The sequence below is a fragment of the Balaenoptera musculus genome, chromosome 9, assembly GCF_009873245.2.
Source record: "Balaenoptera musculus isolate JJ_BM4_2016_0621 chromosome 9, mBalMus1.pri.v3, whole genome shotgun sequence".
In the NCBI taxonomy this organism is placed as follows: domain Eukaryota; kingdom Metazoa; phylum Chordata; class Mammalia; order Artiodactyla; family Balaenopteridae; genus Balaenoptera; species Balaenoptera musculus.
In genome coordinates, this window is record NC_045793.1 from 66687786 (window position 1) to 66700909 (window position 13124).

Below are 13124 nucleotides of genomic sequence, written 5' to 3' on the forward strand. Positions count from 1 at the left end.
CAATTAAAACCTTGTCTCAGGACTTCCCTGGCGGTCCAGTGGTTAAGACTCCGTGCTTCCACTGCAGAGGGCACAGGTTCGATCCGTGGGGTGCAGCCAAAAAAAAAAAAAAAAAAAAAAACCTTGCCTCAGCCTCAGGTTTCTTCCAAGACTTTTAAAGAAGAGCCCTGGAGGTAGGGCTTGGGGTCATCAAGTGGGCAGAGAATTCCAGGCATGGACCAGGTGGCATAAAGAGAAATCTTATTTCTTTTCTTTTTTTTCTTTTTTCTTTTTCTTCCTTCCTTCCTTTTTTTTTTTGTTCAGAATCAAAGGAAATCTTTATTCTTTGATCAAAGAAGGCACAGGTACGAACTCCTGCTTTGCTTTCCCGGTACATGCTCTCCCTGACAGGCCGTGGCAGGGCTGCTTTCTACGGGTCTTGTCAGCGCGGGAGGGGGCGGAGTTCTTGCGGGTTGGCGCAGGCGTGCTGCTCACGGCTCCAGCCGGCGGGGCGGGTGCAGCGTCTCTGCGCACAGCCCACCACCGCCATCTTGAACTGAGCGGTCAGGTGCAGCCCTTCTGCACACGGCCCGCCAAGCTGAGGTGTCAGGTGCAGACACTCGACACTGGGAACTCCGGTCTGAAGGGCTGGGTGTGTGGACTCTGCATGCGGCCCCCTGTGAGCAAATGAAACCGGACTAAGCCCAAAGGAGAAGAAAAAGGTTAGACTTTACTTTATTGCCCACATTCTGTTTTTATTTCCTGGGAATTGTTAATGGGCTTTGCCGGTGACAAATCCCTCCTCTGCCTTTTGTCCTGCTCCTCATTCTTGAGGGGCGCTGATGGGCGCAGGTTGTTTACTGTAACTGCTTCCTGCTAAGTGTGGGTATTGTCATAACCCGGGGTGGAGAAGCAGGACTTCTCCCCAGCTACTTTTAGATCTGTTTGATGGTCCCAAGGCCTCAGCTCTAACTTTTTGTATCCCTGAGTGACCACCTTTGGTCTTACCTTTCGGAGACAAAGGGCACCAGACAATTTAATATACCTGGCCCAAATATTAGCGAGAGAATAATGGTCACATGTCAAATTTTCCTAAAAATAAAGGTATCTAGGTGTTTTGCCTGTAGGCAAATGTGACCTGATGTCGAGGCTCTTTGCTCTGGCCCGAATATCCCTGATTACGCTTTGGTTGTGTTTTTGGAAGAGAAGCTTCAGGTCAGAGAGAGGGTCACACTAGTAGTCAAGGGGGTCTCTTGTCCTAGGTTGTTTCTCTGGAGGTTAAGGCTCGGGGAGCTCTTCCCTTGAATGCAACGTCCCCATGGAGTTGCAACCCCCCCTTGCGTCACGGTGTTTTTGGCAAGAAAGTAAATTAATTTTGAAACTGTGCTATTCATTTGACTGTTGCTTTACCATATTAAAAAAAATGTTGTAAAGGTATATTTGTTTTTACAAAGGTAGAAAATATTTTATTTAACAGTTTGTTGTCTTGCTTATTGTATCTTTTATATTTGGATGGGCTGGACCTGATTATATAACGGGCCCTCCCAACTTTCCTGGGTACAATTTTTCATATAGGATTGAGAGGACATTACAGATGAGTAAGATGAGTATTTTCAGATATTTTCAGATGATTCAGATGAGTATTTTTGTAATCAGGTACAGTATGCAGCGATGAGCATAGTGTAGTCAGTCTCTACGCTAATCAAGATATAGAATATTTTCATGCTACGTAATGAAAAGGGGAGAGAGAATGGAGATCTAATGCATACCATGACGTTTTCTTAAAGTAATACTGCCACATATATCAAAATGGCTCTCTTTTCCTCATAGTTAGTAAAGCACTGATCTATATATAAAGTGAAAAAAATAATTAAATTTCTAATAAGTTCACATATGTAAGTGACTAGTATGGAGAAAGTCATAATATAATATATTAAAAAGTTATTGTGGGACTTTCTCTTAGGCAATAGAGTGGAAGAACTTTAGAAATAACCCTTTATTTTATATGTAGAAGTAAGTTGAGACCCAGAGCTTTGGCCAGTGCTCCATGATTAAATAGTGTTGATGCCAGATTCCTAATACAAGGAGCTTTCTTTTATAATCACTCCCAAATGGCTGATGCATCATTAATACAAATGCCCCAAAAGATACTTGATATTACGTACAGATTATATTTCTGTTAAACTAGTGTAAACTTTCCCCAGTTCCATATCTCTAGATTCCTGGTTTGTTACATTATTGCTAAATGGTTTAACTGGAATTGACTGACCAGTACTAAGCAAATATTCTGCAAACCTAAGGAAAACTATATATAAAGCGTTAACTGGTAGGTATAGTCTTTTGTTCTTAATTCAAGGATCGTCACTAGACAATGAAGGGACCCCCAAATTAGACATTTTAATTGGGAGACAATATGCAGCAGAAACATCCATTCAACCCTAAAAATATGTTTGCTTTAGATCTTTGATTAGTGTCACATTCCCACTACTCAATATTTCACAAAAACATTAGACTAGATGGTTCTGTGTACACTTGGCAGCAGGCTGATTCAGTTTTTTACAACATGAACAATCAAAAGGAAGCTTAACATTATTATTATGAAAAATATATTAACAATTAAATTTTAAAGGAAAATATGTTTATATTTTGAAGGTAATACTTCTATTTGGTTCGTGCAGCAGGACAAAAAGTTGATTGTGTGAGGAGCAAAGATTTCAACCTTATATTGAGTTCATTTGGATGGGAGAGGAGAATACGTCTTTTTAAAAAATAGAGATATAACTTACACAAACTAAAGTGCTCAGATCTTAAATATACAGCTTGATAAAATTGTATGTGTTGATTCACTCGTGTAACCACTACCCTAATCAAGATATAAAACATTCTAGACCTCCCTGAAGATTCCCTCGTGTCCCTACCCAGACAGTAATCCCCACCACACACATACCAGTATCCTGATTTTATCACCATATTAGTTTCTTTTTGAACTTCCTGTAAATAGGCTCATACATCATGTACTGTTTTGTGTGTGGCTTATTTCACTCAACATTAAATTTGTCAGATTCATACATGTTGTTCTGTGTATCAGTAATAAGTTGTTTTTTATTACTGTGCAGGAATTGTTAGGTCAAGGATTATAATTATGTATGGCATTTGTAGGAGAAGGCAAATATTTTCCCAAATTGGTGATAACAGTAAAAGTTCTATTTGCTCCACACCCTCACACATCCTTCTTTGGGCTTTTTCGTTTTAGCTATTCTGGTGGATATGGAGTGGTTTTATCTTGCAGTCCTCTGAAAACTAATATTTTGAGGATCTTATTATATATTTATTGTCATTTTGATATTCTCTTTTAGGAAGTATTGTTTAAATCTTAGCCATTAACAATTGAATGTTCTTTTTCTCATTTAGTAGGAATTCTTTGTATGTTCTGGATATGAGCCTGTTGATACATATGTATTGAGGTTATTTTCTCTCAGTTTTAGCTTACCTTTCATTCTCTTGATAATTTATTTTACTGAACAGTTCTTAATTTTAACAAATGTCAATATTTTTATGGCTACTGCATGGATGTATTTATTTTTATTTATGTAGAGTCTTTGTTGTTTAGCTGTCACATAAGTCTATGACCAATATCTGAGTAATTTTGTATGTGGTATAAAATACAGGTCCAGGTTCTTTTAAAGTTAAATATGTGTAGTCCAATTGATCCAGTGCCATTATTGAGAAGATTGTCATCTATGAAACTGCAGTTGAGACACATGCAAGGACCAATTACAGACATAGCATTTCCTTTGGAGGAGACTGAACCTGTCAAAAAAAAAGGAAAGAGAGAAAGAAAGAAAAAGAAAGAAACAGAAACAGGGACATTCTGAAAAATGTCTCATTATTTGGTATTAGGGACATTTTGGCTTTGGCTTAAGAGATAAATTCTGAAAAATGTATATTAATATTCTAAAATTAAAAGTTTACTTAAAGATGTATGCAGATTTCCAGTTTCAACTCTGACATGCAAGGAAATTAAAAGTCATCACTCATAAGAAAAATTATGAAAAATAATCTGAAAATCAATGACTTATCTTGGGCTTATCGGAGAACTGAGGTTACAGGGCAAACCACCATGCAAAATCTGGAGAGCTAGGCAAATATAAAGAATCATAGATAAAATAAGTTTTCTGCTTACAGGAGCAGGAGCTGCTGTAGCTACAGACTGGTAGGGACACTTAAATGTCACTTTGATGAAGTGTGGGAGGCAGGCCTAAACTACTGTGAGAAGGAGAGACTTCTGAGGTCCACAGTCTTAGAGAGGGTCCCCACACTTTTCCTGGGTTTTACTTACGTTTTATCTCCACATTCACTGAACTTGTCTTCTCCTCTGGTCAGTGTGCTGTTAAAATTATTCAATAAGTTATTAATTCAGATACTATATTTTGCTGTTCCATCGTCCTAAAATGTCCATTAGGATATTTTTTATAGGTTTTAAACTTCTGCAAAAATCATTCATTTTTCATTCATTTCCTCATTATTTCCCACTACCTTTAATATATATATATTTTAACATCTTTCGTGGAGTATAATTGCTTTACAATGGTGTGTTAGTTTCTGCTTTATAACAAAGTGAATCAGCTATACATATACATATATCCCCATATCTCCTCCCTCTTGCGTCTCCCTCCCGTCCTCCCTACCCCACCCCTCTAGGTGGTCACAAAGCACCGAGCTGATCTCCCTGTGCTATGCGGCTGCTTCCCACTAGCTATCTATTTTACATTTGGTAGTGTATATATGTCCATGCCGCTCTCTCACTTCGTCCCAGCTTACCCTTCCCCCTCCCTGTGTCCTCAAGTCCATTCTCTAGTTCTGCAACTTTATTCCTGTCCTGCCCCTAGGTTCTTCAGAACCACTTTTTTTTTGTATTCCATGTATATGTGTTAGCATATGGTATTTGTTTTTCTCTTTCTGATTTACTTCACTCTGTATGACAGTCTCTAGGTCCATCCACCTCACTACAAATAACTCAATTTCGTTTCTTTTTATGGCTGAGTAATATTCCATTGTATATATGTGCCACATCTTCTTTATCCATTCATCTGTCGATAGACACTTAGGTTGCTTCCATGTCCTGGCTGTTGTAAATACAGCTGCAATGAACATTGTGGTACACGACTCTTTCTGAATTGTGGTTTTCTCAGGGTATATGCCCAGTAGTGGGATTGCTGGGTCGTATGGTAGTTCTATTTGTAGTTTTTTAAGGAACCTCCATACTGTCCTCCATAGTGGCTCTATCAATTTACATTCCCACCAACAGTGCAAGAGGGTTCCCTTTTCTCCACACCCTCTCCAGCATTTATTGTTTCTAGATTTTTTGATGATGGCCATTCTGACCGGTGTGAGGTGATACCTCATTGAAGTTTTGATTTGCATTTCTCTAATGATTAATGTTGTGGAGCATTCTTTCATGTGTTTGTTGGCGATCTGTATATCTTCTTTGGAGAAAAGTCTATTTAGGTCTTCTGCCCATTTTTGGATTGGGTTGTTTGCTTTTTGATATTGAGCTGCATGAGCTGCTTGTAAATTTTGGAAATTAATCCTTTTTCAGTTGCTTGATTTGCAAATATTTTCTCCCATTCTGAGGATTGTCTTTTCGTCTTCTTTATGGCTTCCTTTGCTGTGCAAAAGCTTTTGAGTTTCATTAGGTCCCATTTGTTTATTTTTGTTTTTATTTCCATTTCTCTAGGAGGTGGGTCCAAAAGGATCTTGCTGTGATTTATGTCATAGAGTGTTCTGTCTATGTTTTCCTCTAAGAGTTTGATAGTGTCTGGCCTTACATTTAGGTCTTTAATCCATTTTGAGTTTATTTTTGTGTATGGTGTTAGGGAGTGTTCTAATTTCATTCTTTTACATGTAGCTGTCCAGTTTTCCCAGCACCACTTATTGAAGAGGCTGTCTTTTCTCCACTGTATACTCTTGCCTCCTTTATCAAAGATAAGGTGACCATATGTGCGTGGGTTTATCTCTGGGCTTTCTATCCTGTTCCATTGATCTGTATTTCTGTTTTTGTGTCAGGACCATACTGTCTTGATTACTGCAGCTATGTAGTATAGTCTGAAGTCAGGAAGCCTGATTCCTGCAGCTCCGTTTTTCTTTCTCAAGATTGCTGTGGCTATTCGGGGTCTTTTGTGTTTCCATACAAATTGTGAAATTTTTTGTTCTAGTTCTGTGAAAAATGCCAGTGGTAGTTTGATAGGGATTGCACTGAATCTGTAGATTGCTTTCGATAGTATATTCATTTTCACAATGTTGATTCTTCCAAACCAAGAACATGATATATCTCTCCATCTGTTTGTATCATCTTTAATTTCATTAAACAGTGTCCTACAGTGTTCTGCATACAGGTCCTTTGTCTCCTTAGGTAGGTTTATTCCTAGGTATTTTCTTCTTTTTGTTGCAATGGTAAATGGGAGTGTTTCCTTAATTTCTCTTTCAGATTTTTCATCATTAGTGTATAGGAATGCAAGGATTTCTGTGCATTAATTTTGTATCCTGCTACTTTACCAAATTCATTGATTAGCTCTAGTAGTTTTCTGGTACCATCTTTAGGATTCTCTATGTATAGTATCATGTCATCTGCAAACAGTGACAGCTTTACTTCTTCTTTTCCAATTTGGATTCCTTTTATTTCTTTTTCTTCTCTGATTGCTGTGGCTAACGCTTCCAAAACTATGTTGAATAATAGTAGTGAGAGTGGGCAACCTTGTATTGTTCCTGATCTTAGTGGAAATGGTTTCGGTTTTTTACAATTGAGAATGATGTTGGCTGTGGGTTTGTCATATATGGCCTTTATTGTGTTAGGTAAGTCCCTCTATGCCTACTTTCTGGAGGGTTTTTATTATACAGGGGTGTTGAATTTTGTCGAAAACTTTCTCTGCATCTATTGAGATGATCATATGGTTTTTCTTCTTCAATTTGTTAATATGGTGTATCACATTGATTGATTTTCGTATATTGAAGAATCCTTGCATTCCTGGGATAAACCCCACTTGATCATGGTGTATGATCCTTTTAATGTGCTGTTGGATTCTGTTTGCTAGTATTTTGTTGAGGATTTTTGCATCTATGTTCATCAGTGATATTGGCCTGTAGTTTTCTTACTTTGTGACGTCTTTGTCTGGTTTTGGTTTCAGGGTGATGGTGGCCTCGTAGAATGAGTTTGGGAGTGTTCCTCCCTCTGCTATATTTTGGAAGAATCTGAGAAGGATAGGTGTTAGCTCTTCTCTAAATGTTTGATAGAATTCGCCTGTGAAGCCATCTGGTCCTGGGCTTTTGTTTGTTGGAAGATTTTTAATCACAGTTTCAATTTCAGTGCTTGTGATTGGTCTGTTTATATTTTCTACTTCTTCCTGGTTCATCCTGGGAAGGTTGTGCTTTTCTAAGAATTTGTCCATTTCTTCCAGGTTGTCCATTTTATTGGCATAGAGTTTCTTGTAGTAATCTCTCATGATCCTTTGTATTTCTGCAGTATCAGTTGTTACTTCTCCTTTTTCATTTCTAGTTCTATTGATTTGAGTCTTCTCTCTTTTTTTCTTCATGAGTCTGGCTAATGGTTTATCAATTTTCTTTATCTTCTCAAAGAACCAGCTTTTAGTTTTATTGATCTTTGCTATTGTTACCTTCATTTCTTTTTCATTTATTCCTGATCTGATCTTTATGATTTCTTTCCTTCTGCTAACTTTGGGGTTTTTTGTACTTCCTCTAATTGCTTTAGGTGTAAGTTTAGGTTGTTTATTTTAGATGTTTCTTGTTTCTTAAGGTAGGATTGTATTGCTATAAACTTCCCTCTTAGAACTGCTTTTGCTGCATCCCATAGGTTTTGAGTCATTGTGTTTTCATTGTCATTTGTTTCTAGGTATTTTTTGATTTCCTCTTTGATTTCTTCAGTGATCTCTTGGTTATTAAGTAGTGTATTGTTTAGCCTCCATGTGTTTGTATTTTTTACTGATGTTTTACTGTAATTGATATCTAGTCCCATAACGTTCTGGTCGTAAAAGATACTTGATATGATTTCAATTTTCTTAAATTTACTAATGCTTTATTTGTGACCCAAGATATGATCTATCTTGGAGAATGTTCCATGAGCACTTGAGAAGAAAGTGTATTCTGTTGTTTTTGGATGGAGTGTCCTATAAATATCAATTAAGTCCATCTTGCTTAATGTATCATTTAAAGCGTGTGTTTCCTTATTTATTTTCATCTTGGATGATCTGTCTATTGGTGAAAGTGGGGTGTTAAAGTCCCCTACTATGATTGTGTTACTGTCGATTTCCCCTTTTATGGCTGTTAGCATTTGCCTTATGTATTGAGGTGCTCCTGTTAGGTGCATAAATATTTACAATTGTTATATCTTCTTCTTGGATCGATCCCTTGATCATTATGTAGTGTCCTTCTTTGTCTCTTGTAATAGTCTTTATTTTAAAGTCATTTTGTCTGATACGAGAACTGCCACTCCAGCTTTCTTTTGATTTCCATTTGCAGGGAATATCTTTTTCCATCCCCTCACTTACAGCCTGTATGTGTCCCTAGGTCTGAAGTGGGTCTCTTTTAGACAGCATATATACAGGTCTTGTTTTGTATAAATTCAGCCAGTCTATGTCTTTTGGTTGGAGCATATAATCCATTTACATTTAAGGTAATTATCGATACATATGTTCCTATTACCATTTTATTAATTGTTTTGGGTTTGTTATTGTAGGTCTTTTTCTTCTCTTGTGTTTCCTGCCTAGAGAAGTTCCTCTAGCATTTGTTGTAGAACTGGTTTGGTGGTGCTGAATTCTCTTAACTTTTGCTTGTATGTAAAGGTTTAATTTCTCCTTCGAATCTGAATGAGATCCTTGCTGGGTAGAGTAATCTTGGTTGTAGGTTTTTCCCTTTCATCACTTTAAATATGTCCTGCCACTCCCTTCTGTTTTGCAGAGTTTCTGCTGAAAGATCAGCTGTTAACCTTATGGGGATTCCCTTGTATGTTATTTGTTGTTTTTCCCTTGCTGCTTTTAATATTTTGTCTTTGTATTTAATTTTTGATAGTTTGATTAATATGTGTCTTGGCGTGTTTCTCCTTGGGTTTATGCTGTATGGGACTCTCTGTGCTTCCGGGACTTGATTAACTATTTCCTTTCCCATATTAGGGACGTTTTCAACTATAATCTCTTCAAATATTTTCTCAGTCCCTTTCTTTTTCTCTTCTTCTTCTGGGACCCCTATAATTCGAATGTTGGTGCATTTAATGTTGTCCCAGAGGCCTCTGAGAGTGTCTTCAATTCTTTTCATTCTTTTTTCTTTATTCTGCTCTGTCGTAGTTATTTCCACTATTTTATCTTCCAGGTCGCTTGTCCGTTCTTCTGCCTCAGTTATTCTGCTGTTGATTCCTTCTAGAGAATTTTTCATTTCATTTATTGTGTTGTTCATCATTGTTTGTTTGCTCTTTAGTTCTTCTAGGTCCTTGTTAAACGTTTCTTGTATTTTCTCCATTCTATTTCCAAGATTTTGGATCATCTTTACTATCATTATTCTGAATTCCTTTTTAGGTAGACTGCCTATTTCCCCTTCATCTGTTTGGTCTGGTGGGTTTTTACCTTGCTCCTTCATATGCTGTGTGTATCTCTGTCTTCTTATTTTGCTTAACTTACTGTGTTTGGGGTCTCCTTTTCGCAGGCTGCAGGTTCGTAGTTCCCGTTGTTTTTGGTGTCTGCCCCAATGGGTAAGGTTGGTTCAGTGGGTTGTGTAGGCTTCCTGGTGTAGGGGACTGGTGCCTGTGTTTTGGTGGATGAGTCTGGATCTTGTGTTTCTGATGGGCGAGTCCGCATCCAGTGGTGTGTTTTGGGGTGCCTGTGACCTTATTATGATTTTAGGCAGCCTTTGTGCTAGTGGGTGGGGTTGTGTTCCTGTCTTGCTAGTTGTTTGGCATGGGGTGTCCAGCACTGTAGCTTGCTGGTCGTTGAGTGGACCTGGGTCTTGGCATAGAGGTGGAGATCTCTGGGAGGTTTTTGCCATTTGATATTACATGGAGCTGGGAGGTCTCTGGTGGTCCAATGTCCTTAACTCGGCTCTCCCACCTCAGAGGTATAGGCCTGATGCCCGGCCAGAGCACCAGGACCCTGTCATCCACACGGCTCAGAATAAAAGGGAGAAAAAAAGAAAGAAAGAAAGAAAGAAAGAATAAACAAATAGAATAAAATAAAGGTATTAAATGAAAAAATAAAAAATAATTATTAAAAATTAAAAAAATTTTAAAAGTAATAAAAAAAAAGAAAAAAAGAAGAGAGGAACCAAACCAAAGAACAAATCCACCAATGATACCAAGCACTAAAAACTGTACTAAAAAATAACCCAAAAAAACAGACAGACAGAACCCTAGGACAAATGGTAAAAGCAGAGTTATACAGCCAAAATCAGATGCAGAAGCATACACATACACACTCACAAAAAGAGAAAAAGGAAAAAAATGTATATATTATTACTCCCAAAGTCCACTGTCTCAATTTGGGATGATTTGTTGTCTATTCAGGTATTCCACAGATGCAGGGTACATCAAGTTGATTGTGGAGATTTAATCCGCTGCTCCTGAGGCTGCTGGGAGAGACTTCCCTTTCTCTTCTTTGTTCGCACATCTCCTGGGGTTCAACTTTGGATTTGTCCCTGCCTCTGCTTGTAGGTCGCCTGAGGGCGTCTGTTTGCTCAGACAGGTTGGGGTTAAAGGAGCAGCTGACTTGGGGGCTCTGGCTGACTCAGGCCGCGGGGAGGGAGGGGTACTGATGCGGGGCGAGCCTGCGGCGGCAGAGGCCAGCGTGACGTTGCACCAGCCTGAGGCGCGCCGTGTATTCTCCCAGGGAAGTTGTCCCTGGATCACGGGACACTGGCAGTGGCGGGCTGCATAGGCTTCCAGGAGGGGAGGTGTGGAGAGTGACCTGTGCTTGCACACAGGCTTCTTGGTGGCGGCAGCAGCAGCCTTAGGGTCTCATGCCCGTCTCTGGGGTCCTCGCTGATAGCCGTGGCTTGCGCCCATCTGTGGAGCTCCTTTAAGCGGCGCTCTTAATCCCCTCTCCTCATGCACCGCGAAACAAAGAGGCAAGAAAAAGTCTCTTGCCTCTTCAGCAGCTGCAGACTTTTTCCCCGGACTCCCTCCCAGCCAGCTGTGGTGCGCTAACCCCTTCAGGCTGTGTTCACGCCGCCAACCCCAGTCCTCTCCCTGGGATCCGACCGAAGCCCGAGCCTTAGCTCCCAGCCCCCACCCTTCCCGGTGGGTGAGCAGACAAGCTTCTCAGGCTGGTGAGTGCTGGTCGGCACCGATCCTCTGTGCGGGAATCTCTCCGCTTTGCCCTCCGCACCCCTGTGGCTGTGCTCTCCTCCATGGCTCCGAAGCTTCCTCCCTCCACCACCCGCAGTCTGCGCCCGAGACGGGGCTTCTTAGTGTGTGGAGACCTTTCCTCCTTCACAGCTCCCTCCCACTGGTGCAGGTCCTGTCCCTATTCTTCTGTCTCTTTTTTCTTTTTTCTTTTGACCTACCCAGGTACGTGGGGAGTTTCTTGCCTTTTGGGAGGTCTAAGTTCTTCTGCCAGCGTTCAGCGGGTGTTCTGTAGGAGTTGTTCCACATGTAGATGTATTTCTGAAGTATTTGTGGCGAGGAAGGTGATCTCCACGGCTTACTCTTCCGCCATGTTGAAGGTCTCTCTTCCCCTTTATTAATCACAGTAATTCTGAAGTCTTTTTCTGCAACTCCATTTCCTTAATTATATCTGGGTCTGGACCTATTGACTATTTTACATCTCAAATATAAGTGACTACCTGTTGTTTCTGTTGTTCTTTTGCTTGTTTAGTAATTTTTTATTTTATGTTAAACAGTGTGAATTCTTGTGTATGAGATTTCTTGATTATATTATACTCTTCTAGATTTTGTCATATTTTGCTCTGGCAAGCAGTAAATTACCAGCACCTACTTTGAATGACTTAATTTAAGGACATGTAGCCTTGATCTATGCTGGTTATACTCTTACTCCTAGTTTTTTGTCCTCACTTGTAAGGCTGACCTTCCTAGACTAAAAGCCCTGTTTGTGACGGACTTTGTGTTCTAGTGGGCCCAAAATCCAGTCTGTGCAGCTTCTAAAATCTCTACTCAACCTTTCAGTATCCCAACAGCTATTCTCTGGTATATCTCCCAGTGTTTCATAATAAACATGCAAACCTTATATATTGGCCAACGACCAGAGATAAATTTTTTTTAATAAATTTATTTATTTATTTTTGGCTGCATTGGGTCTTCGTTGCTGTGCACGGGCTTTATCTACTTGCAGCGAGCGGGGCTACTCTTCCTTGCGGTGCGTGGGCTTCTCACTGCGGTGGCTTCTCTTGCTGCGGAGCACAGGCTCTAGGCACGCAGGCTTCAGTAGTTGTGGCACACTGGCTCTGTAGTGCGGCTTGCGGGCTCTAGAGCGCAGGCTCAGCAGTTGTGGTGCACGGGCTTAGTTGCTCCGTAGCATGTGGTATCTTCCTGGGCCAGGGCTCAAACCCGTGTCGCTTGCATTGGCAGGTGGATTCTTAACCACTGCGCCACCAGGGAAGTCCTGGAGGGAAATTTTAATGCATATTTTTGGCCTCCTTGTGTTGGCCTCTTTCTCGTTAGTATTCTGATCCTCAAATCCCAACTGACTATGTAACCCTGAACTCTGATCTTTGTTTTCTTCACCCAGTGAGACTGTACTCTCTGATTGGGCTCTATTTTTCTGGCTAACAACAGTTTGGAAAATGCCTCAGTGAGAAGCCAGTGAGTGCAGGGCTCACCTCATCTTCCTCACTTCTCTCAAGGATTATAGATAGCCCTGGGTGGTAGCTTTTCAGTGCCTAAAAATTGTTGTTTTTTAAATTTAGAATTTTTTCCAGTTTTTATTGTATTCACAATGGGAGTTCAAATATGTTCCTAGGTACTCCACGGTAGCCAAAACCAGTCATTAAAATTTAAAAACGAATCTCTTACAAGAGAAAACATATTTTTATTTTAATACATATTTTCAATCAGATAATATAACATTTTAGCTATTTTTGAAATTTTGTATTTCAGTCTACAACCTTTTTCTTCCTAAAGACTGTAAGATGTA

General features: G+C 39.8%; 1 protein-coding gene across 1 annotated transcript in view; it reads right to left on the reverse strand.

Annotated features, from left to right (window-relative positions):
- Window positions 1–470: 470 nt before the first annotated feature.
- The window catches only part of VWDE (von Willebrand factor D and EGF domains), a 96134-nt gene continuing 83480 nt past the window's right edge, over window positions 471–13124 (reverse strand). Inside the window, 1 exon segment of the mRNA XM_036862951.1 lies at window positions 471–677. Within this exon segment, the coding sequence (XP_036718846.1) occupies window positions 471–677 (207 nt within the window).